Source organism: Denticeps clupeoides, chromosome 1 (assembly GCF_900700375.1).
Source record: "Denticeps clupeoides chromosome 1, fDenClu1.1, whole genome shotgun sequence".
Taxonomy (NCBI): Eukaryota; Metazoa; Chordata; class Actinopteri; order Clupeiformes; family Denticipitidae; genus Denticeps; species Denticeps clupeoides.
In genome coordinates, this window is record NC_041707.1 from 5792133 (window position 1) to 5810170 (window position 18038).

The 18038-nt window shown below is 43.6% G+C and overlaps 1 protein-coding gene across 10 annotated transcripts in view; it reads right to left on the minus strand.

Annotated features, from left to right (window-relative positions):
* Nucleotides 1-18038, minus strand: part of foxn3 (forkhead box N3) — a 77540-nt gene that overhangs the window by 32997 nt on the left and 26505 nt on the right. For 9 of the 10 annotated variants that reach the window (XM_028957142.1, XM_028956835.1, XM_028956911.1 and 6 more), the window contains 2 exons: nucleotides 14823-15373; nucleotides 2711-2847 (listed from right to left, as the gene is read on the minus strand). In XM_028957142.1, the coding sequence (XP_028812975.1) occupies nucleotides 2711-2847; nucleotides 14823-15359 (674 nt within the window). In that variant the 5' untranslated portion in view covers nucleotides 15360-15373. Of the gene's footprint in view, nucleotides 1-2710; nucleotides 2848-14822; nucleotides 15374-17562; nucleotides 17630-18038 lie in introns of those variants that run through there. The other variant, XM_028956984.1, reaches the window with a different exon arrangement.

The following is an 18038-nucleotide window of genomic DNA, read 5'->3' on the forward strand; positions in this document are numbered from 1 at the left end:
GCAGCGTCCAGATAAACACTTTATTACACACTGCTACACGCCAGCCACCATCTGGCCTCGGTGCGGGAGAGGAAGCGCCAGGCGTGTGTCCGCCCATCACACCGTGGCCATGCCCAAAAGCTCCCAGCATTCAGCGTGCTGCCAAACACACACAGAAGCACATGCAAGCTCTCTAACACACACAGTCACCCACAATAACACCCTCTGTCACACACCACACAAACATTCACACACACAGTCATATGGAAAAAAATGTCCCTCACAATTTTTTTTTTTGCACTTTTGCACTTTTCACTAAAGCATAAACAAGCACTCACATTCAATTTTCCAAATGCATATGCACACTCATGTAACAAAGAAAACCCCCAATACACATTGCATTGTTGTTAGCACCAGTTATATCTCTGTAACAAATGTGTCATGAATGTGCAATTATGAAGTAAAATATCTAAACTAAACCTAAGCGACTATACTATCTGATACTTTGCAACCTAATTTTTACAAATTCACAAATTTCCAATTCACTAAGGACGCTTTCACGACATAGTTCATTTGCTTTGGTCTGAGTCAGTCGGTGAGTTTTGAAAATTTTATCATTTTCCTTTTAGTTTGGTTCCCTTTCACACGGGGAAAAATCCAAGCGAACAAAAATGCGTCACTTCAAATGCGAGAACTCTTTCTCTGCTGATTGGTCAGATGCATCGGCACGGGATCAACAAAGGTAAATACAGGACTGTGGACTGTGTTTGTGAAAAATTGGAGGGACACGACGGAAGTGAATTTACACGGGTTGGCTGTTACCCTGGCGATTTTATATTATATTACATAAATTTAGCACTTTAGCTTTTTGAACACAACACAAGAGCGCATTGATCATACGGATCTGTGTAAATTGAAATTTACCTATAATTCACTGATCTCAAATCATGTCATGAAGGACAGCTTCACCCATCAGGCGGTCAGGAAACTCAACTCCCTCCCGGCTCTGCCCCCACTCCCCTCACTCCCCTCACTCCCCTCTTCTGCTCCACAAACTTTCTGAACTCTAAATCACACAAACTGACCATGCACCAGTCACTCTGTGCAGCTCTGGTCTGCCATCTACCTCACTTTCACTTCGTCACTTTAAACTTAAAACTCTGTTGCACTATTGGTTTTTGCACTCTCCTGATGTTGCACTCTCCACCATGTGCCCTTATTTGTACATGGTGTTTTTAAAATTGTATATTGTGCCTTTCTTTTTAAATTGTATTTATACTCTGTATTCGTTACTGTTACTGTTTTTGTATTTAATGTTATTTTTATGGGTCAGAGAGTAACGTAATTTCAATTCTCTGCATGTCCTGTACATGTGGCAGAATTGACAATAAAGTTGACTTGACTTGACTTGACTTGACTTGATGTTATAGCATCTGGTCCTTTTTTGATTAATTACGCGTTCTCACCAAAAGGACCGCACCAGAGTTCACAATTGGATTCGACTCAAGACCACCTCTTTTTGTCGGTGTTTGCACCAAGGGGGGGAACCAAGTTGAGTTCAATTCAACAACACTGTGACACACATAGACACACAACTGACAATGTTCTGTCGGTGCCACGCGAAGGACGTGTTTAATGGCTGGGTGTGGAGCGACAAGCTCCTCTTCGTTATCTCCGGCCCTGTGAGGGGCTTTACTTGTGATGGGCTTAAAACGGCCCCCGGGACCCCGAGAATGCACGCACCTGCCAAACCACTAAGCTCAGTAGGAGTCTGTCGTCCATAAACCCACATACACATTTACATTTACAGCATTTAACAGACAGCCTCATCCAAAGCGACTTACAGCCAGTTACAGGGACAGTCCCCCCCTGGAGCAACTTAGGGTTAAGTGTCTTGCTCAGGGAATCAATGGTAGCAAGTGGGATTTGAACCTGGGTCTTCTGGTTCATAGGCGAATGAACCAGAAGACCCAGGTTACACACATACACACTCAGTTTTGTGTGCGGTCGCATGGTGAGTAAATTTCCGGTGTGAATTTGCTGTGGTGGACAATCAATGCGCCGCAAACCCCGGCACCTTGCCAAAGTGCATTCTGGGGGGGAAAAAAAAAAATAGTCAAAAGCAAAAACTTTTTTTCCGCGCGTCTGAGAGGTGACCTCGTTCAGCGCTGGTTTTTTCCAGTAAGGAGTTTTTTTTCCCCACTTCATTGTCAAGGCAGCAATGTGCTTGCAGTGTCATTTTACTGCTGAATCCAGAGAAGTGGAGCGGCGTGAAAAGAAGTTAAGTGACAGCGTAATAAACAAACCGCACCCCCAACCCGACGCACACCCCTGTATCTCAGCCCCTTTCATTCTCTTTTTCAAACAGGGTGCCCTCTCCGGCAGGTGCCCGGCCATCTCCACCCCCCCCCGCCTCGCCTTAGCCATTGTTAAGTGTGATATGGCAGTTTAGGCTTTACAGTAAAGCAATTATTCCGTCTTGCACACTCGACTGCCAGCGAGTGCAACGGACCAGTTAGCAGGACCTTAAGTGAAAGGAAGCGCGCCGGTGCCGCCGCTCAGAACCCGGCGCTAGGCCCGACTCTGACAGCTCCGCCGGGCCCGTAGGCCCCCGGTGCTAACCAGACCTCCTAAAGAGCGTTAGTGCACGCGAGAGACGGGGAGGGCGGGCCGCGCAGCGGGCTTTTCAGGGAGACAGAGGATCGATATCTCGAGCTGCTGTCTTGCTTACCTTTGATATGCCTGAGGAGAGGTGGGCGGGGTGGAAAACACCTGGGAGTACGGATGGTAGGGCGTCTTCTTCAGAGCCTGGATGAGATTCTGCCTGTATTCCGGGTCTATGCACCACAGGGAGCCTTTCCCGATACTCTGAGGAGGGAGGGGGAAAAAAGGGAACATGAATTCAGCAAGATCTCGTCAGGAGCGACAAGAAACAGTTGTGTGTGGCTATGACAGACTGGTCAAATGGAAAAACACTCCAATCCATGTAAAGAAGCATCTCTAGGCAGGAAACCAGTTCTTTAGACTAGAGTTCATTCTAGGAAAAGCCTGAATAAATTAGAGGAAAAACTCATTTGGTTGGCATGGTTCTGGTCCACATCCACCTATTCCATTTGATCAGTGCCACTGATTTGTTGTTGAGCTTCAGAATGATGTTGATCATATGACATCTGAACTAACATCTTCATCACCAATGTCACAATACCAAATGAAAGAAGAGCTTTTGGTCCCATCCTCCCAGTCAAGAAACATAGGCAGCAGAATCAGTGAATTTTTTTCACGAAAAAGAGGCCATTCAGTTCTCAGGTGACATATTACAGATATGCTGGAATCCAGAATCACTGTCACAAAATTTCAGCTGAGCACAAACCTGTGTGTGAGAAAATTCCCATTAGATGATTCATTAAAATTAAATATGCAGTAATTTTTTTATCAACGTTTAGCATTTTCAGGTTTGAAATTGGAATTTTCTTCAGAAAAGAAATCCCAGAATGGACAGTTTTGTTATATTTTATTGCATCTTTCCACTCCTGCTGGGAATTGTTGTGAACACAATCTTTCAGTTAAATATATGGATGAAACTCTAGCAATTTCCCTTTCATTCTTGAACTAATAAAAATAACATGCAACCCCGATTTTCTCTCATTTTCCATGTGTTTTCCACTAATGGAAATAGAGTCCAGGTTTCCAGGTTGTGCAGGAGAGTAGGAACATTGTTACATGTTCATCCATCAGAAACCCCACCCCTTCATTCTACATATCCTTACCCTTAATAAAAGTTTGTGTTCAAATGGTGGGAAAAAGGAAAACTACAATTTTGTCATCAATGGACCATTAATTAATCCATGGCTTAAATAAGTCTCGAAGCAGATGTTGAACTGTGAGAAACATCCTCCCACTCTTTAAATTGAAATCGCTGGCTTGCAGAGCAGAGCATGAATATTCCATGATCTCAAGGCTTTGTGGAGCCCAGATGAGCTCATTTAACACGTCTGGTCGTTTCTTACAATAACATGGTCTCAAGTAGGGACATATTTAAAGTCATTTAAAGTTTCAAAAACACAGAGCAGTTCGACCACGCGGCTACATGAACCATCACAGACGGCTGGTTAGATATGTTCTCACTCTGATGCTTTGCCAGCGTTCCCTCACCACTTACCCGTCTGGTACAGGCGTTGCATCAGCAGAAGCTTAAATGTACATATATCCTGAAACGACTAGCAGACATTTGATCAATATGAGTGATCAATATTAAATATGCCCCAAGTGTTGGGATGAAGATGAAGGATTCATTTTCCGCGCAGTCTGTGTCCTTCTGGTCTGAAATGAGTTCTTAGTAGGAATACATTTTATCAGGGCATTATGGGAAATGAGGGTTTTGGGGTGGGTTGAGGGGTGCAGGGTGGAGTGTCTGTGGCTGTTGTGATAGATAGGATGGTGAGTGCAGTCAGTCAGTAATCCCCACTCCCTACCCCTTAAGAAAGGGCACTGGCTGCAAAGCAGCCTGGGACGTTTTAGGGTAGAGCTGAAGAGTGGTGGTCAGGGTTCAGTACCCACTAATGGGCTTAAGCACAAGAAAAATTACCTTATTTATCATTGTCTTACTGTCCCAGTTCTAAAATTTAAATTCTGTTATTTCCGTTCTGTTGTTTTCAATTATCAGGCGAAAAAACAAAAGTTGTCGATTTCTGAGATGCTCCATTCTGATAGGCTGACTCGTGTTCAAAGCCTTGCTAAAGTGCTAGATAAGCATATATCAGCACCAAGAAAAGCCTGACAAAATATTGAATTAAAAAAAAACATTCTTCTCATTAATAAATGCAATACGTATTGGATATGAGAGCATTTAATCATGTTGCTATCAGAGGCAATTTATAAATGCAATGAGCCACTTGAGGCCAAGATTTTATAACAGTTAAAAGGCTGTTAAGGGGACGCTGAAAAATGCTCCCACCGTAATAAAATCTCCGTAACCTCCTGGCCTCATGTGGGTTAGGGCTTTACCATGACGAGCAAGACAGTTTTAATAAAAGCAAGGTAGGAAAAGATGGGTACAATGGCAAACTGGGCTAAAGCGAATCTGCTCATTAATTATTGATTAATTAACAAAACAACTGTGTGTCAAAACAAATGAACACAAACAACAACAATGCATTTACTTCCCTTCACGTCATCCCATGCAAAATTGAGTCAGAGGCTCAACCAGATGAAACTATTTAAACTCACACAGTACCACATGACATTTCCTTACAGGAAACTTACTAAAAATAAATCGAAACTGTTTTCCATATGCATAATAGCAAGATTTCTTCTGAAGAATTTGTCACTATTTATTTTTTGTAAGCCCAGTGCAATCAATGATAAAAAAAAAGAGTTAATTATGAACGAAAAAATTAAGCTACATGAACAACACTGTTATAAATATGCATTATAGCAAGCTTCATTCAGAAGAATTAATCGTGATTAATCACAATTAGTTTTTTGGTATTTTTTGCACATAATCGATGATAATAATAATAAAAAAAGCTACAATTAAACTACATGGACAAGATTCAAAAGTTTTGCCGTCCCAATGTTCTGTTTGGTAACAAGACCAAAACACAAAGAGCCGTTTAGAATGAATCAACTAAAAAAGCATAGTTTCAAGATGGACGTGAGGAGGCCTTTTCCTCCCTGGTTCTTCTCTTTTTTTTTATCTCAATTGACAAGACACAAAGGTGCTATTTAAAGAACCCAATCACTCGAACCACTGCAGAATTCTCTTATCCCTTCAATGACCGCCCGCTGTTCCGACTGGACATGTTCATTTGTGCGCCTCCGCCATGAGAGAGTGTGCCCGCTGAGGGCGACAGCGCCATTTTTCTCAATCCATGCTCACCCCCGTCCTGCCAGTCAGGGGACCTTTATCACCGAGGTGCGGGCGGCACTATATTAGAGAAATGTGGAATAACCCATCAAACATCTCACAGCACAATTTATCCATTACCGGGAATGGGGAGGGTTAATGATTTGCGCCATAGCCGAGATAAGCCTGATTCTACGCCATTTACCAGCGTGCAGCTGACGTAGAAATGAGCTCCCTGTCTCCGGTCTCACCTTGGCCTCCAGACTGGCTGCTTCCCGCGGTGAGAAATGAAACGGAGGCGGGGGTGCAGGGGAGAGGCAATAAACCCGAGCGCCGCATTAAAGCCAGGATACGTGCAAACCAGCGGCAGCGCAGATGCCGCCGCATACGTATGTTCTATGGAGGCGCCCCCGCCGGAGTCAGCGTTTCCACAAAGAGGAAGTCAGGGGGACACAGCTGAGCGTTAAATTCATCCCGGCTGACAATTGAGGGAACAGCAAGGTGCCACTCTAATTAAGGCCCTGCGAGAAGCATACTTCTGCTTCAGGCGGTGAGATCATCAAACCCTTTCCTCCTTAAGATAAGATAAATCTTTACTGTCATTGTCCCTTCTCAAGGAACAACGCAATTTTATATATATATATACACACAAATGACATTTACTTCTATTTTATGTGTTTGTTATTTCCTGTCTTATCTATATTCCTCACTATATACACTGAGGCAACTCAGTGTATAAAGTGCAGTGGTGGCACGGTGCAGTGGTGGCCTAGCGGTTAAGGAAGCGGCCCCGTAATCAGAAGGTTGCTGGGTCGAATCCCGATCTGCCAAGGTACCACTGAGGTGCCACTGAACAAAGCACCGTCCCCACACACTGCTCCCCGGGCGCCTGTCATGGCTGCCCACTGCTCACTCAGGGTGATGGGTTAAATGCAGAGGACAAATTTCACTGTGTGCACTGTGTGCTGTGCTGCTGTGTATCACGTGTGACAATCACTTCACTTTAGAGATGCCTTGTGCCCGACTGCTTTTCTTATCTGGAGACATAAAATTTGTCCCCCCCAGATAATCAGGTTCAGAGGTCGTGCCGCTCACCCAGATCACAGAGACCCAAGCAGAGGGCACAATGAAAATTTTGAAACGGATCGGGTGGACTGGTGCAACTTCACCTCGCGCCCGTGGCCATAAAAGTCCTGCACTGCTCTGTCTAGAACAATTTATAAAGAACTAAAAGGCAACTACGGCTCTAATTGGCTCGTACCTGGTGCCAGCTGGTAGCTAATTGAATTTGTGCGATTTTTGTTCCATGTTCAGTGAACCCATTACACATTCAGTGCCCTTTTTTCAATGCTCTAAAGATGACGTCATGGGCGTGGGTGTAAGTGTAGTGTAAGGTCAAAGGAGTCCTCAGAATTTACATAAACAGATGAAAACAAGAAGCAATTGCTTAGTGGCTGTATCTCGAAGAGAAAAGACATTTTTCTGATGCAGCCAGAAGAGGATCTGAAATGGGAGGAGCCCATGGTGATGACTGAAACCTGTACTTAAACCCCCGCCCATCAACACGTCACACACAAAGTAGCCTAAACAGCGTTTCAGTGTTTCCAGAAATGCCCAAAATTAACTATTCATGTACTAACTATTCAAAACAAGCAATTAATTTTTATTCCAGAACTTTTATCGATGTATATGACATTCTGACGATGTATATGACTAGTCAGTCTGACATTTTTGAACCAATTAAATGGTCAAGTAATGCAAATTTACTTTTTTTTTTTATTTTATTATTATTATTATGTAGTCTTAAGTGTATCGTGTGATACACTTGTAACCAACTGTACATCATTTACCTAAATTTTAGCAAATGATCTTCAAAGTATTTCTGAAGATTCTGAAGGAATTTCACTCTGCGTTGTATCACATTGTGACATCTGCCAATATCCCATGATAGACCATAAAGCCCAGTAAAAATATGCATTGTTTCAAAACCACACATTAAAATCAATAGTGCTTTAAATTGATCAGTGACACTGTGAGGTCTGGGAGCATGTAATACTAAAGTATTGATCCTTGAAGGGTTAGCGCCACCTAAAACAAATATTTGCCCTTTTGTTCAGGTCCATTTGGCTGGATTACAAGGCAAACTGCCGGCCGTGGTATCACCTGACACTGTGGACTGAACCTGAGCTTTTTCAGCCCCGTCCAGCAAAGTGCCAGGAGAGCCTCAGCGTTACCATGGGACCTTCTCGCCTTTACTCTAAATTCTAAATCAGTGAAAAGGCACTGACTTGGAAAAAAAAAAAATGCACACACATTTATTTTAATTGATAGGAGAGCGCTTTTTAAGTATACATATATAAAATCCAATATCCCCCAAAAAGCAAAATAGGGAATTTCATTTTGGCCTATAAATAAACCGACTAATTAAGCTGTCAACTTCCCATCAGTCTGTTAAAAGTCATATCTAAGCTGAATGGTGGGGGAGGAAAAATATTCAGTGTAGTGTATTATAATTCTGACAGCAAAAAAAAAAACACGAAAGAAAGGGACAGAATATTTAGACATTTTTAACCAACAGAAAAGCAAAGGGGTTTATGTGAATTTTTGTGGGATATTAGACAAAGACAAAGATTCAAACGACAGCTGAAAAAGAGGCATTTGAATTTATTCAAATAATCGGATATTTATGACGTTTGGAGGGTGAGTTGAAACAAAGGTGCTAATTTCACTGACCAAGTTTGTGCCAGGGAGACAAAAAAACAAAAAAAAAACTTTCAGCCTTCCCTGGAACGCCTGATAAGCAGCTTCCGATTATTCACATTTGCCTCAGCGAGAAACTGCCAGCACTGGTCTACATTTCCAAACGTTCCGTAATCAGGAAAAATCAATAGGTTTCAGAGCACTTTCCCGCTGATTTATTTCCATCTCCTGACAGGGCCTGTGTGCCTCCGAAGGCCAACTCGATGGCAGGAGTCAATAGTCTCCAATCAGAGGGAGAAAGGGAAGGAGACCGGGGCGCGGGCAAAAACACTTGGATTACACCCGTCTCCTAGGCAACAGGCTATGGTGGAGTATATAAAGGCTGTTTGATAGTCTTGGCAGAGAGAGATCCTTCATTCTCGCTGAGAACTATGGGCCTGAGCGCACGGAACGCTCCGTCATAACCAATACAGTTAATCCTATCAGGCTCCATGCAAAATAAAAGGCCTGCTATTATGACACCTCCCCCCTCTCTCCCATACTTTCTCCCGCTTCCAAGCATCCCTTAGAAGAAGGAGACTGTGAAAAAAAAACTGTGAAATAAGGAATTGTGAGAAAACATTCATCCTAAAGCTGGGTTTCTGGAGCCTTCATTAGAGGAGCTGTGCCAGTCTAATGGAATTCCTTAATTACGTGCTTTGTTTTTTTTTTTACCATTTTGCTGTATTAACAATGGAAGAACACTTATTTTAAAATTTTTTTTTATTTTGCCCCGGCTCGTCTGCGGACGGGAAACTGCAGGCACTGCTGTTACGTGCCTGCCCGATGCTTTATGGAAGTGCGTTAACGCTGTCGCGCACAAGCAGCCAACACTGAACTGATAAATCAAGGTGTCTGAAGGAACATTATTGGCCGGGTCTCTAAAGCCCCACAGTCATCAGCCACTAATGGCCAATTCCTCATCACACAATTCTTCCCCGTGATGTTCTTGTGCTGAGAACACATCGGGGAGGTGATCCCATCATCGGCCACGGCCGCTGCTGGCACCGGGAGCGAGACCACCATGATTCAATGGCCCACCAAAGGCTAATGGGCCGGGTCACTTTGCTGGAGCTGACCGCTCACCTTCAGGCCCAAGGTCCCCCTCAGGCTTTTTGGGAAACCGGGCAGGTCAACCCTGCACCCCCTGAACACAAAAGGAGACTTGGTGGTGCAGCGGGGGTGGGGGCTCAGCTCCTTTCACTAAAATAGGACAACGGAGCACTCTTCAAACCCCCTCCGCTGTCTCCTGGCAGACAGGCGCTTTGTGCAAGGAGCCGGAATACAGTAGAACTACGGCGCTCGAAATAAAAAAAAAAACAACTTTAACAATTAAAAAGAAGAGCGATTAGGCCTGGGAGACGATAAACGTTAGTTCCATGCGGTTCTGAGGTCCCGGGTCCCAGGCCCCGCCCTCGGGGTTGGCGGGAGAGTTCTGCAGCAGGGACAGGGAACCTGACTGAGTCGCGCGCCCGAGCAACCTCCAATCTTGGCAGGCCCGCACGTTGTTTATTCTGTCACTGTTGCCGCACTGGAGATTACTCACGGCAATATGGCGCCCCCCCCACGAACACAGCATATGTCCACCACGCATGGCAAACCCAACGCGCTTCCTGCGCAGGACTAAAAATGGCCGATGCTTCATGTCAGCAGCGCGAGAAAATGTAATGATGGAGAGTCTGAAGGTCCGCCAGCATCCTTGGGTAGGTCGGTCGCTAATGAGCAGCGGTAACGCGGGTAAATCCCTGCCTTCCCAGTTAAAAATAGGAGACCAAGGCATGAGGTGTGGACAGAAGAGACGGCCTTGAACAGCCTGTCGTGCCTGTCGCTCTCCTTACATAAACACCGTAGCCGCGGCTCGGCGCTTCCTATCTCCGACTTCAAAGCCGGCGTGCTAATTTAACCATTTCTGGGGATGAAGCGGCCCTATTAGCGATCTAACTCGCGGACAAAACGACGGTTGTGCCTCTCCCAAGTCGGGGAGGAAGAGCTCCCGGGAATTTACGGGCGGGGGCGACCTCGCAGAAGTGGAGTGGGGAGAAGCCCGGCCTGGTGGTGAAAGCTACCACTTGCAATCCGGGCCAGCGTCACGACACCCGCTATTGTGAGACTGTGTGTGTGTGTGTGTGTGTGTGTGTGTGTGTGTGTATATATATATATAATTTATTTGTTTATTTATTTACGTATTTATTTGTTTTTTTTTTATTTATTTCCTGCAGAAATAACAACGTACGCTGCCGGCCATCAACTTCGTCACACAACTGGTCAGCTGAAGAGTTATTTTTAAATCCCTCAAACTGACTCATCAGCATCAAATCGCAACCAGAGCTTCAATTTATTGGTTTATTTTTCCTCTGCAGAATTAATTGTTCATAATTTGAATAACGAGCAGACCGATTGTCATACTGTGCTGCATATCGGTATTGTTATTGAGGACGCACGGGATCTGACGGGGTTTTATTTCGAAGGGTCTCTGGGGGTTTTTCCAGGCCACCCGGGGGGAGGTGATGTCACGGTAGGCACGTGCGCCGGAGCCTCTAACCCAACATCTGCCAGCACGAAGCCCAACATCTGGCCAAGCTGAGAGGCGCTGAGCTGCTCTCCGGATAAGGGAGTTCATCATTCTCACCGCCACCCCGGCAAAACAGGTCACACAGGCGCCGAGGGAAAAAGAATTAACATGCTGACAAGAAAAGATATATACTGCAAACACAACCAGAGAACTCACTTCCTAACATTCAAGATAATTAGCAAAATTGATCATTTGTAAGTAAAAAGTGAAGTGAATGTCATTGTGATACACAGCACACGGTGCACAATATAAAATGTGTCCTTACGCTGAGCAGGGGGCAGCCATGACAGGCGCCCGGGGAGCAGTGTGTCGGGACGGTACTTTGCTCAGATGCACCATTTGCATTTACATTTAAGGCATTTGGCAGACGCCCTTATCCAGAGCAACTTACAACGTGCTTTCAAGTTACCATTGATGAAGTGATCAAATGTGGTTCACTAGGACCCTCAACTATGAATACAATCTTTTTATTCACTTGTAGATTCTCTACACAAGTTAGACAATAAGAAGGTTACAAGTTAATCTAAATATTCTCTAAAGAGGAAGGTCTTGAGCTGCCGTTTGAAAATACTCAGTGACTGAGCTGTTCTGACCTCGAGGGGAAGTTCATTCCACCACCGATGGCAGATCAGGATTGGCACCATGGCGGATCGGGATTCGAACCGGCAACCTTCTGATTACGGAGCCGCCACCACTGCCCCATGGATAACTTTATAAAGTGGCCATATTGTTTTAATAAACAGTTTTATTCCCGGGGGACAAATATTACAGCAAAGGTGCTACTATAGCTTATAGAATCTACCAAATGATTACAAAAACCACTGAAGTCTAATGAGACCAAATTACATTTCAATGGGAGGGTGTTCGCAGTGGCAGTATGAACAGGGCAGGGACACTCAGAAATAATGGTTTCTATATAGATTTTTTTTTAAATATTCCGTGAAAAATGTTAATAGTGTGCAGTATGACTATAGCAGCGCTAAAATTCCTGCTAAAGCTCACCTGAATGCACTGTGCATGCAGAAAATGCATGATCAAACCAAGTACTTGCAGTGAAACGGTAAAACTGTCACATTTCTTTGTAAGTAATGCAGGAAACGGCTAATTTACAGCAGCTCGGGTTCAGCCCCGAACGCCAGACAATTGCTCCGCCTCAAACTTATTATCTCCAGCCTGAAAGACAGGCATTAAAGGCACACAGCCGACGTGGGATATTGTCATTAAAACTTCTGCCGCTTCGCAAATTGATGTTTCATCTCCGAGACTATTAATTCTCTCCCATGAAGCCCCAGAGACGCAAGTGCATTCTCGGTTTGTTTATTTTGTCTTTCTTTTGCTTGTTTAATTTCTCTCAGACTGTCTCATTATGGAGAGTAATGCATGAATACATAACCAATTCACACCAAATTCAGAATTAAAACAGACTTAATCATCTCATTCATTAATTAAGTAGGCCAGTGAGGCTATGGAAATGAAATATGTTTCAGGGGAAAAAAAAAGACACTCAATTTAAATCCATGACCCTTGAAAAATTATTCATTTGTCCACTTAATGACATGTGGGCTGGTTTATAACCAGGAAATAAAAAAGAAACTTAAGGACACAAGGAACGTGAAGTGGGGTCTGGATGGATTCATTAGCGGCACATAAAAAAAAAAAGATCATTTTATTATTGTTAATTCATTTAACTGAAACACAGTTTTGTGCATTTATAAAGTCCATGCTTCAGGGAAGGAAGAGGCAGTGCTGAACATGCTGAAAGGTTGATGGAACCGTGTTTTATGCTCATTTATCACTGCTAGCCTACATATTGGAAAAAGAAATCTCCAATATTGGAGCTCAAGTTCTGTTTTGTTTCATTCCGATGGTCTCCCAGAACTGAACCAGAACAATGTTGGCTTTATTTAAAAGCCACCATACACTAAATGGCTCAAGTAAAGCTCACAAATGAGTCTGTGGGGCTTGTTCACTAGTGAAAGGTCAAAGGCGTTCTCAGGATTAACATAAATGTATAAATTAAAAATAAGAAATTAATATATACATATAAATAAAAATCGTTTTCTGCTTGATTAATAATTACATATAATAAAAAAAGAAGTTCGTTCCTCTTCTTAAATTTAGATTTAGATTTACTGCATTTATCAGACGCCCTTATCCAGAGCGACTTACAATCAGTAGTTACAGGGACAGTCTCCCTGGAGCAACTTAGGGTTAAGTGTCTTGCTCAGGGACACAATGGTAGTAAGTGGGATTTGAACCCGGGTCTTCTGGTTCATAGGCTACTACCACCCTCTTCTTCAAGATACAGATAACTACCAAGTGGTTCTGTTTTCTTTAGGACGCCTTTGACATTACACCAGCGAGTAAAATCCATGCTCAGTGCAGAGCTCTGTGCTCAGCACCAGTTTGAAACTAGTGCCCTCAGATTACAGATAATTACAACATCTAATTATTACTTTCGTGTCTAGAAGGCCTTTGTTTTGACGTGATAGTCCCAAACTGAGTAAACTCCCAGGCATGAAATCAGGACGTGACCAGATCCAAATTATTTTTGGAGATTACTCCAAATATTTCGCCGTTGCGTAACTTGCAACAAATTAATTTAAACCAGCCATCTGTTGTTTATCATCTGACAAGAAAAAAATAAAAAAATAAATAAACATCTGGGGGGCTTCTCCCGGTGCCTTGAGCGATAAGGAGGGGGTTCGAATACTGCCACGGGCCTCGCCCACTACACTGCCTCACCTCCACCACTGGATTAGCCTTTCCCAGTACGCACACACAGACACACACCAGCTCCTCTGTTGCTACAGCAACTGCTTTCTTTCCGTGTCAACTGTAAAGCAGTTTCTATGGAGACACATACACAAAAAAAAATGTCTCTGCAGCACAGCCGAGGACCAGATGGCAGTGAACTGTGAGTCACATGGAACTGCTTTAGAGTGCCGCACGCGAGCACATTCATGCACATGTTCACACACACACACACACACACACACACACACACACACACACACACACACACCTTAATTCTAAAGCCATCTGATCTCAGTCAGCACACAATTAACTATGATCCAAAAAAGTATGAATAAATGTGGCTTCAGCAATTCCAACTATTGTCTAAGATGATTCAGAGAGTAAAGAGAAGTGTGAAACACCACAAAACATGAGCTTCAGCTCAAGTAAGTGCATTCATAGTCCCATAATATCAGCCTAGCCCATTCATCATGATGATTTCAAGAGAATCTGCTGATATTTTGAATGAAACTGGGACTGTTTATGGTATATTGATGTACTGATATTGATTTGTTGCATTGCATTGATCCCTGTGACATCTCTATTAATGTGGCAGAAAACAGAAAATAACTGTTTTTAAGTGAAAGTGATTGTCATTGTCATTGTGAAACACTGCAGCACAGCATACTGTGACACTAGGAAATGTGTCCTCTGCATTTAACCCTCACCCTTAGTGAGCAGTGGACAGCCATGAAAGGCGCCCAGGGAGCAGAGCGTTGGGACGGTGCTTTGCTCAGTGGCACCTCAGTTGCACTTTGGCGGTTCAGGGTTCGAACCGGCAACCTTCCGATTACGGGTCCGCTTCCTTAACCGCTAGGCCACCAATAACGGAGAATGCATGGATTACGTAATAAATGTAATAAAAGCTGGGGTTGGGAGTAGTGCCCTTACCTGACTCCTGTCCTTGTCCACTTTTTTAAAACATTTATTGAGAGATAGGTTGTGCCTGACAGAGTTTTTCCACCCCGTGGGGGCGTTGGCAAAGTAGGGGAAGTGTTCAAGGATCCAGTTGTAAATATCCTTCACGGGCAGCCTCTTGGTGGGCGAGTCCTCAATGGCCATGAAGATGAGGCAGCTGAAAGAGTAGGGGGGTTTGCAGTTAGGGTTCTGCTTGGCGTCGTAGGGGAGGTCCGAGGGGACGGGGGATGGCGGGGTGTCATCATCCAGCTCCTGGACGGGACTGACACTCCGCAGCACCGAGTCGCCAAAGCTGTTGAGCAGGTTCTTGCTCTCGTGGAGCCAGTTGAGGTTGGTGAGCTCCTCGTCCTCGGTCTTTTCCAACTTGAGGGTGGGCAAGGCCAGGTCCATCTCCTCCACCTCCTGCAGGGCGCGGCTCAGGGACCCCGGCTGGCAAAACTGGCTCAGGCCACTGGCGACGCTGATTCCGGAACCTTCCGGCTTCTTACTGGGAGGCATGACCGGACCCATTGAGACCTAAACTCCTGCAAAACCAGACAGAAAAAGCAGCATTTCAGTTAAGACTACAGATCTACAAGCGGAGTATGACTGCAGGCATTCCTGCACAGGAAAATCAAGGAAAACTGTGTCACTCGCAGCAACAATACGAAGAGTCACAACGCTCCACCACTGAGCTCCTCATCAAGAAACAAAAGACGCACAGAGCCCAGGAACCCACTACACCCATTTCAATGGGAAACCCAGACAACATAAGAAGATGGATTTTTTTGGAATTGATGACAACATAATATTCATAATCACAATATTTTATCGGCCAACCCTAATCGCACTGTCACACAATTTCACCAGTTGGAAAAACAACACACACAAACAAATCCATTATTGATTTAGCAGCGATGCGACTAGCTTATGCGTATCTTTTTCTGTGATTGCTCAAGCCTTATTATACATTATTGATGATTGATATATTTGACTCTTTTGGTCTACTAATTGGCAGTCCCACCGATGACCCGAAATTCTTCCCCAAATCCAGACTGCCTGTGGGCTTGTTGAGCCCTTAATAAAATTGCCAATAAAAATATGGTCGACAAAACACATGAGATACAAAGGGTCGCGAGTTAAAGACAAAGGATCTCATGTTAAAGTCAACTGATCAAAATAGTGGTTAAGAATAAAAAAAAACAAAAACAGGCCACCTTTCTTCAGCATCTGTCTTTCTTATTGATTTACTTGTGGCGATCTCTGATGGTCCCACAGTGAATTCTCTAGTGTCCCTGGGAATTATTAAGGTAGCTTTCGTGCTTGCATGGCTTTTCATCCATTGTCATCTACAGACTTGTTTCACCCCAGATCAAAGGCTGTAATAAAACAATTAATGCTGCACCTAAGAAATCATCTTCCTCCACGAGGCCGTAAACATTTCAACGTTCTTCTCACGTACAACAGAGCATTAATGAATTTTAAATTATGCATTACATGCATAATGTGTTAGATGTGTTCAGAGGTGTTACAGGTCATTCACTCTGAATTGTATCAGGTAATATATTTCTAAATGTTTAATCATTTGAAAGATATTAATTTTTTTTGTGTGTTTGTGTGTGTGTTGTACCCCCAATAAGAACTCTTTGGCCTCAAAAGTGTGAGGCGGTCCCATGAGTCTCCAAACAGGAAAATTATATTATTGCTGACAGTGAAGTAATTTAATTGCACTGTTGCTATGACAACAAAACCGTCTGTTTTGGGCTCAATTTGCTCTGCTCCGCATATTGTGAGTATTTTTCAGTGTTGTGAGCCAACACCTGACTAAAGGCAGGAGCATTATGGTTTTAAGGACACCGTGCCAAGTCTCTGCGCTGTGGTGACAGTGCTGCTGATGGATGTTTACAAAAAAATTACATCTTTTGGTACTGTCCTTCATAGTTATGATTACAAGTTCTGCGTGGATCCAAAAGAAGTTAGATCCCACTGCCTCGACCACGGCCGTTGAAACACATTTGGCATTTCCTTGCCAACTTCAGTGCCTTGAAGGCAGGTAGTACAAGCAGCCTTTTTACAGGACAACGAGTATGAGACAGGACCAGGATGATGCATGGGGACACAAAAGGCCTTTTCGCCAATGATTTTTATATAGGTTTTACCACATAAAATACCATTAACGTCAAAATGCCGTTTTTTTTAATCATACATGAAACGTTTTTTGCATGACGCAAGGCAAAAATTTAATCAATTAATCACATCAGAGGATGCAGGATTAGCTTCGTCCAGAGAACTTTGAGTAAGTCAGGCCCACCAGCAAGTTTGAAGTGTGTTTTTCTTCTATAAACTTAATTTCACTTCATCAGTTCCGATTCTTGTTTAATCTTTGGCAGAAGAACAGAACAAATTTTTTAACGAAAAAATTTAGCTCAACCGATGCAAGCCCATGCCGAACAGAAACAGATGAATCCTGTTATTCTTGTTATTCTATAATAATTTTGGTAAGGACCAACTGGGCCTTGGACAGGATGAATATGGCATGAAGTTTGGACAGCCAATGCCTCCTCATTATAGATAGATGTTTTCTGGCTAGTTTCTGCATTTGGTCCTGAAAGTCAAACCTGTTTTGTCTCCAGTTGCAATTGACGAGTGAGAATAAGGTGGAAAATATTAACCAAAACCATCTCCAACCCAATTAAAAAGAAATAGATAAACGCATATGCCATCTAGTTCCTACCCAAGATTAGGTTTCAGCTGGGGATGGGTGAGGACTTTCATTGATGTAACATGATGTGACCGCCCCCTGACACTCCATTGTGATTGGCTAGTGGGCTGTCAGGCATCTGCAAACATATATAAAGCACCAGAAAGCAAGAATCAAAGAGTTAACCTCATGTTGCTCCAGGGGGTCTGTCCCTGTGAGTAATGGCTCTGTATAAAAGCACCTGCACACATAATATAAAAATTCGGCGAGGTAGCAAAGTCAGAATTGTTAAGAGTTTGAAATGAAATTGATCAACATTTTCGCTGCGTGCTCGGCTGTGGCATTTCACACATTACACTGTGTGGCTCAGAAACTGAATTTAGATGTACAGACCTGGGGAAAAACGCAGATTCGCGGCTTCAAGGTGAACTCTGAGTGAACTTGCTATCTTTAGCGGTACTGCTTCGCTCTACTTGTTCAAAGAAGGTATGTGCATTTTTCTGGTGAAA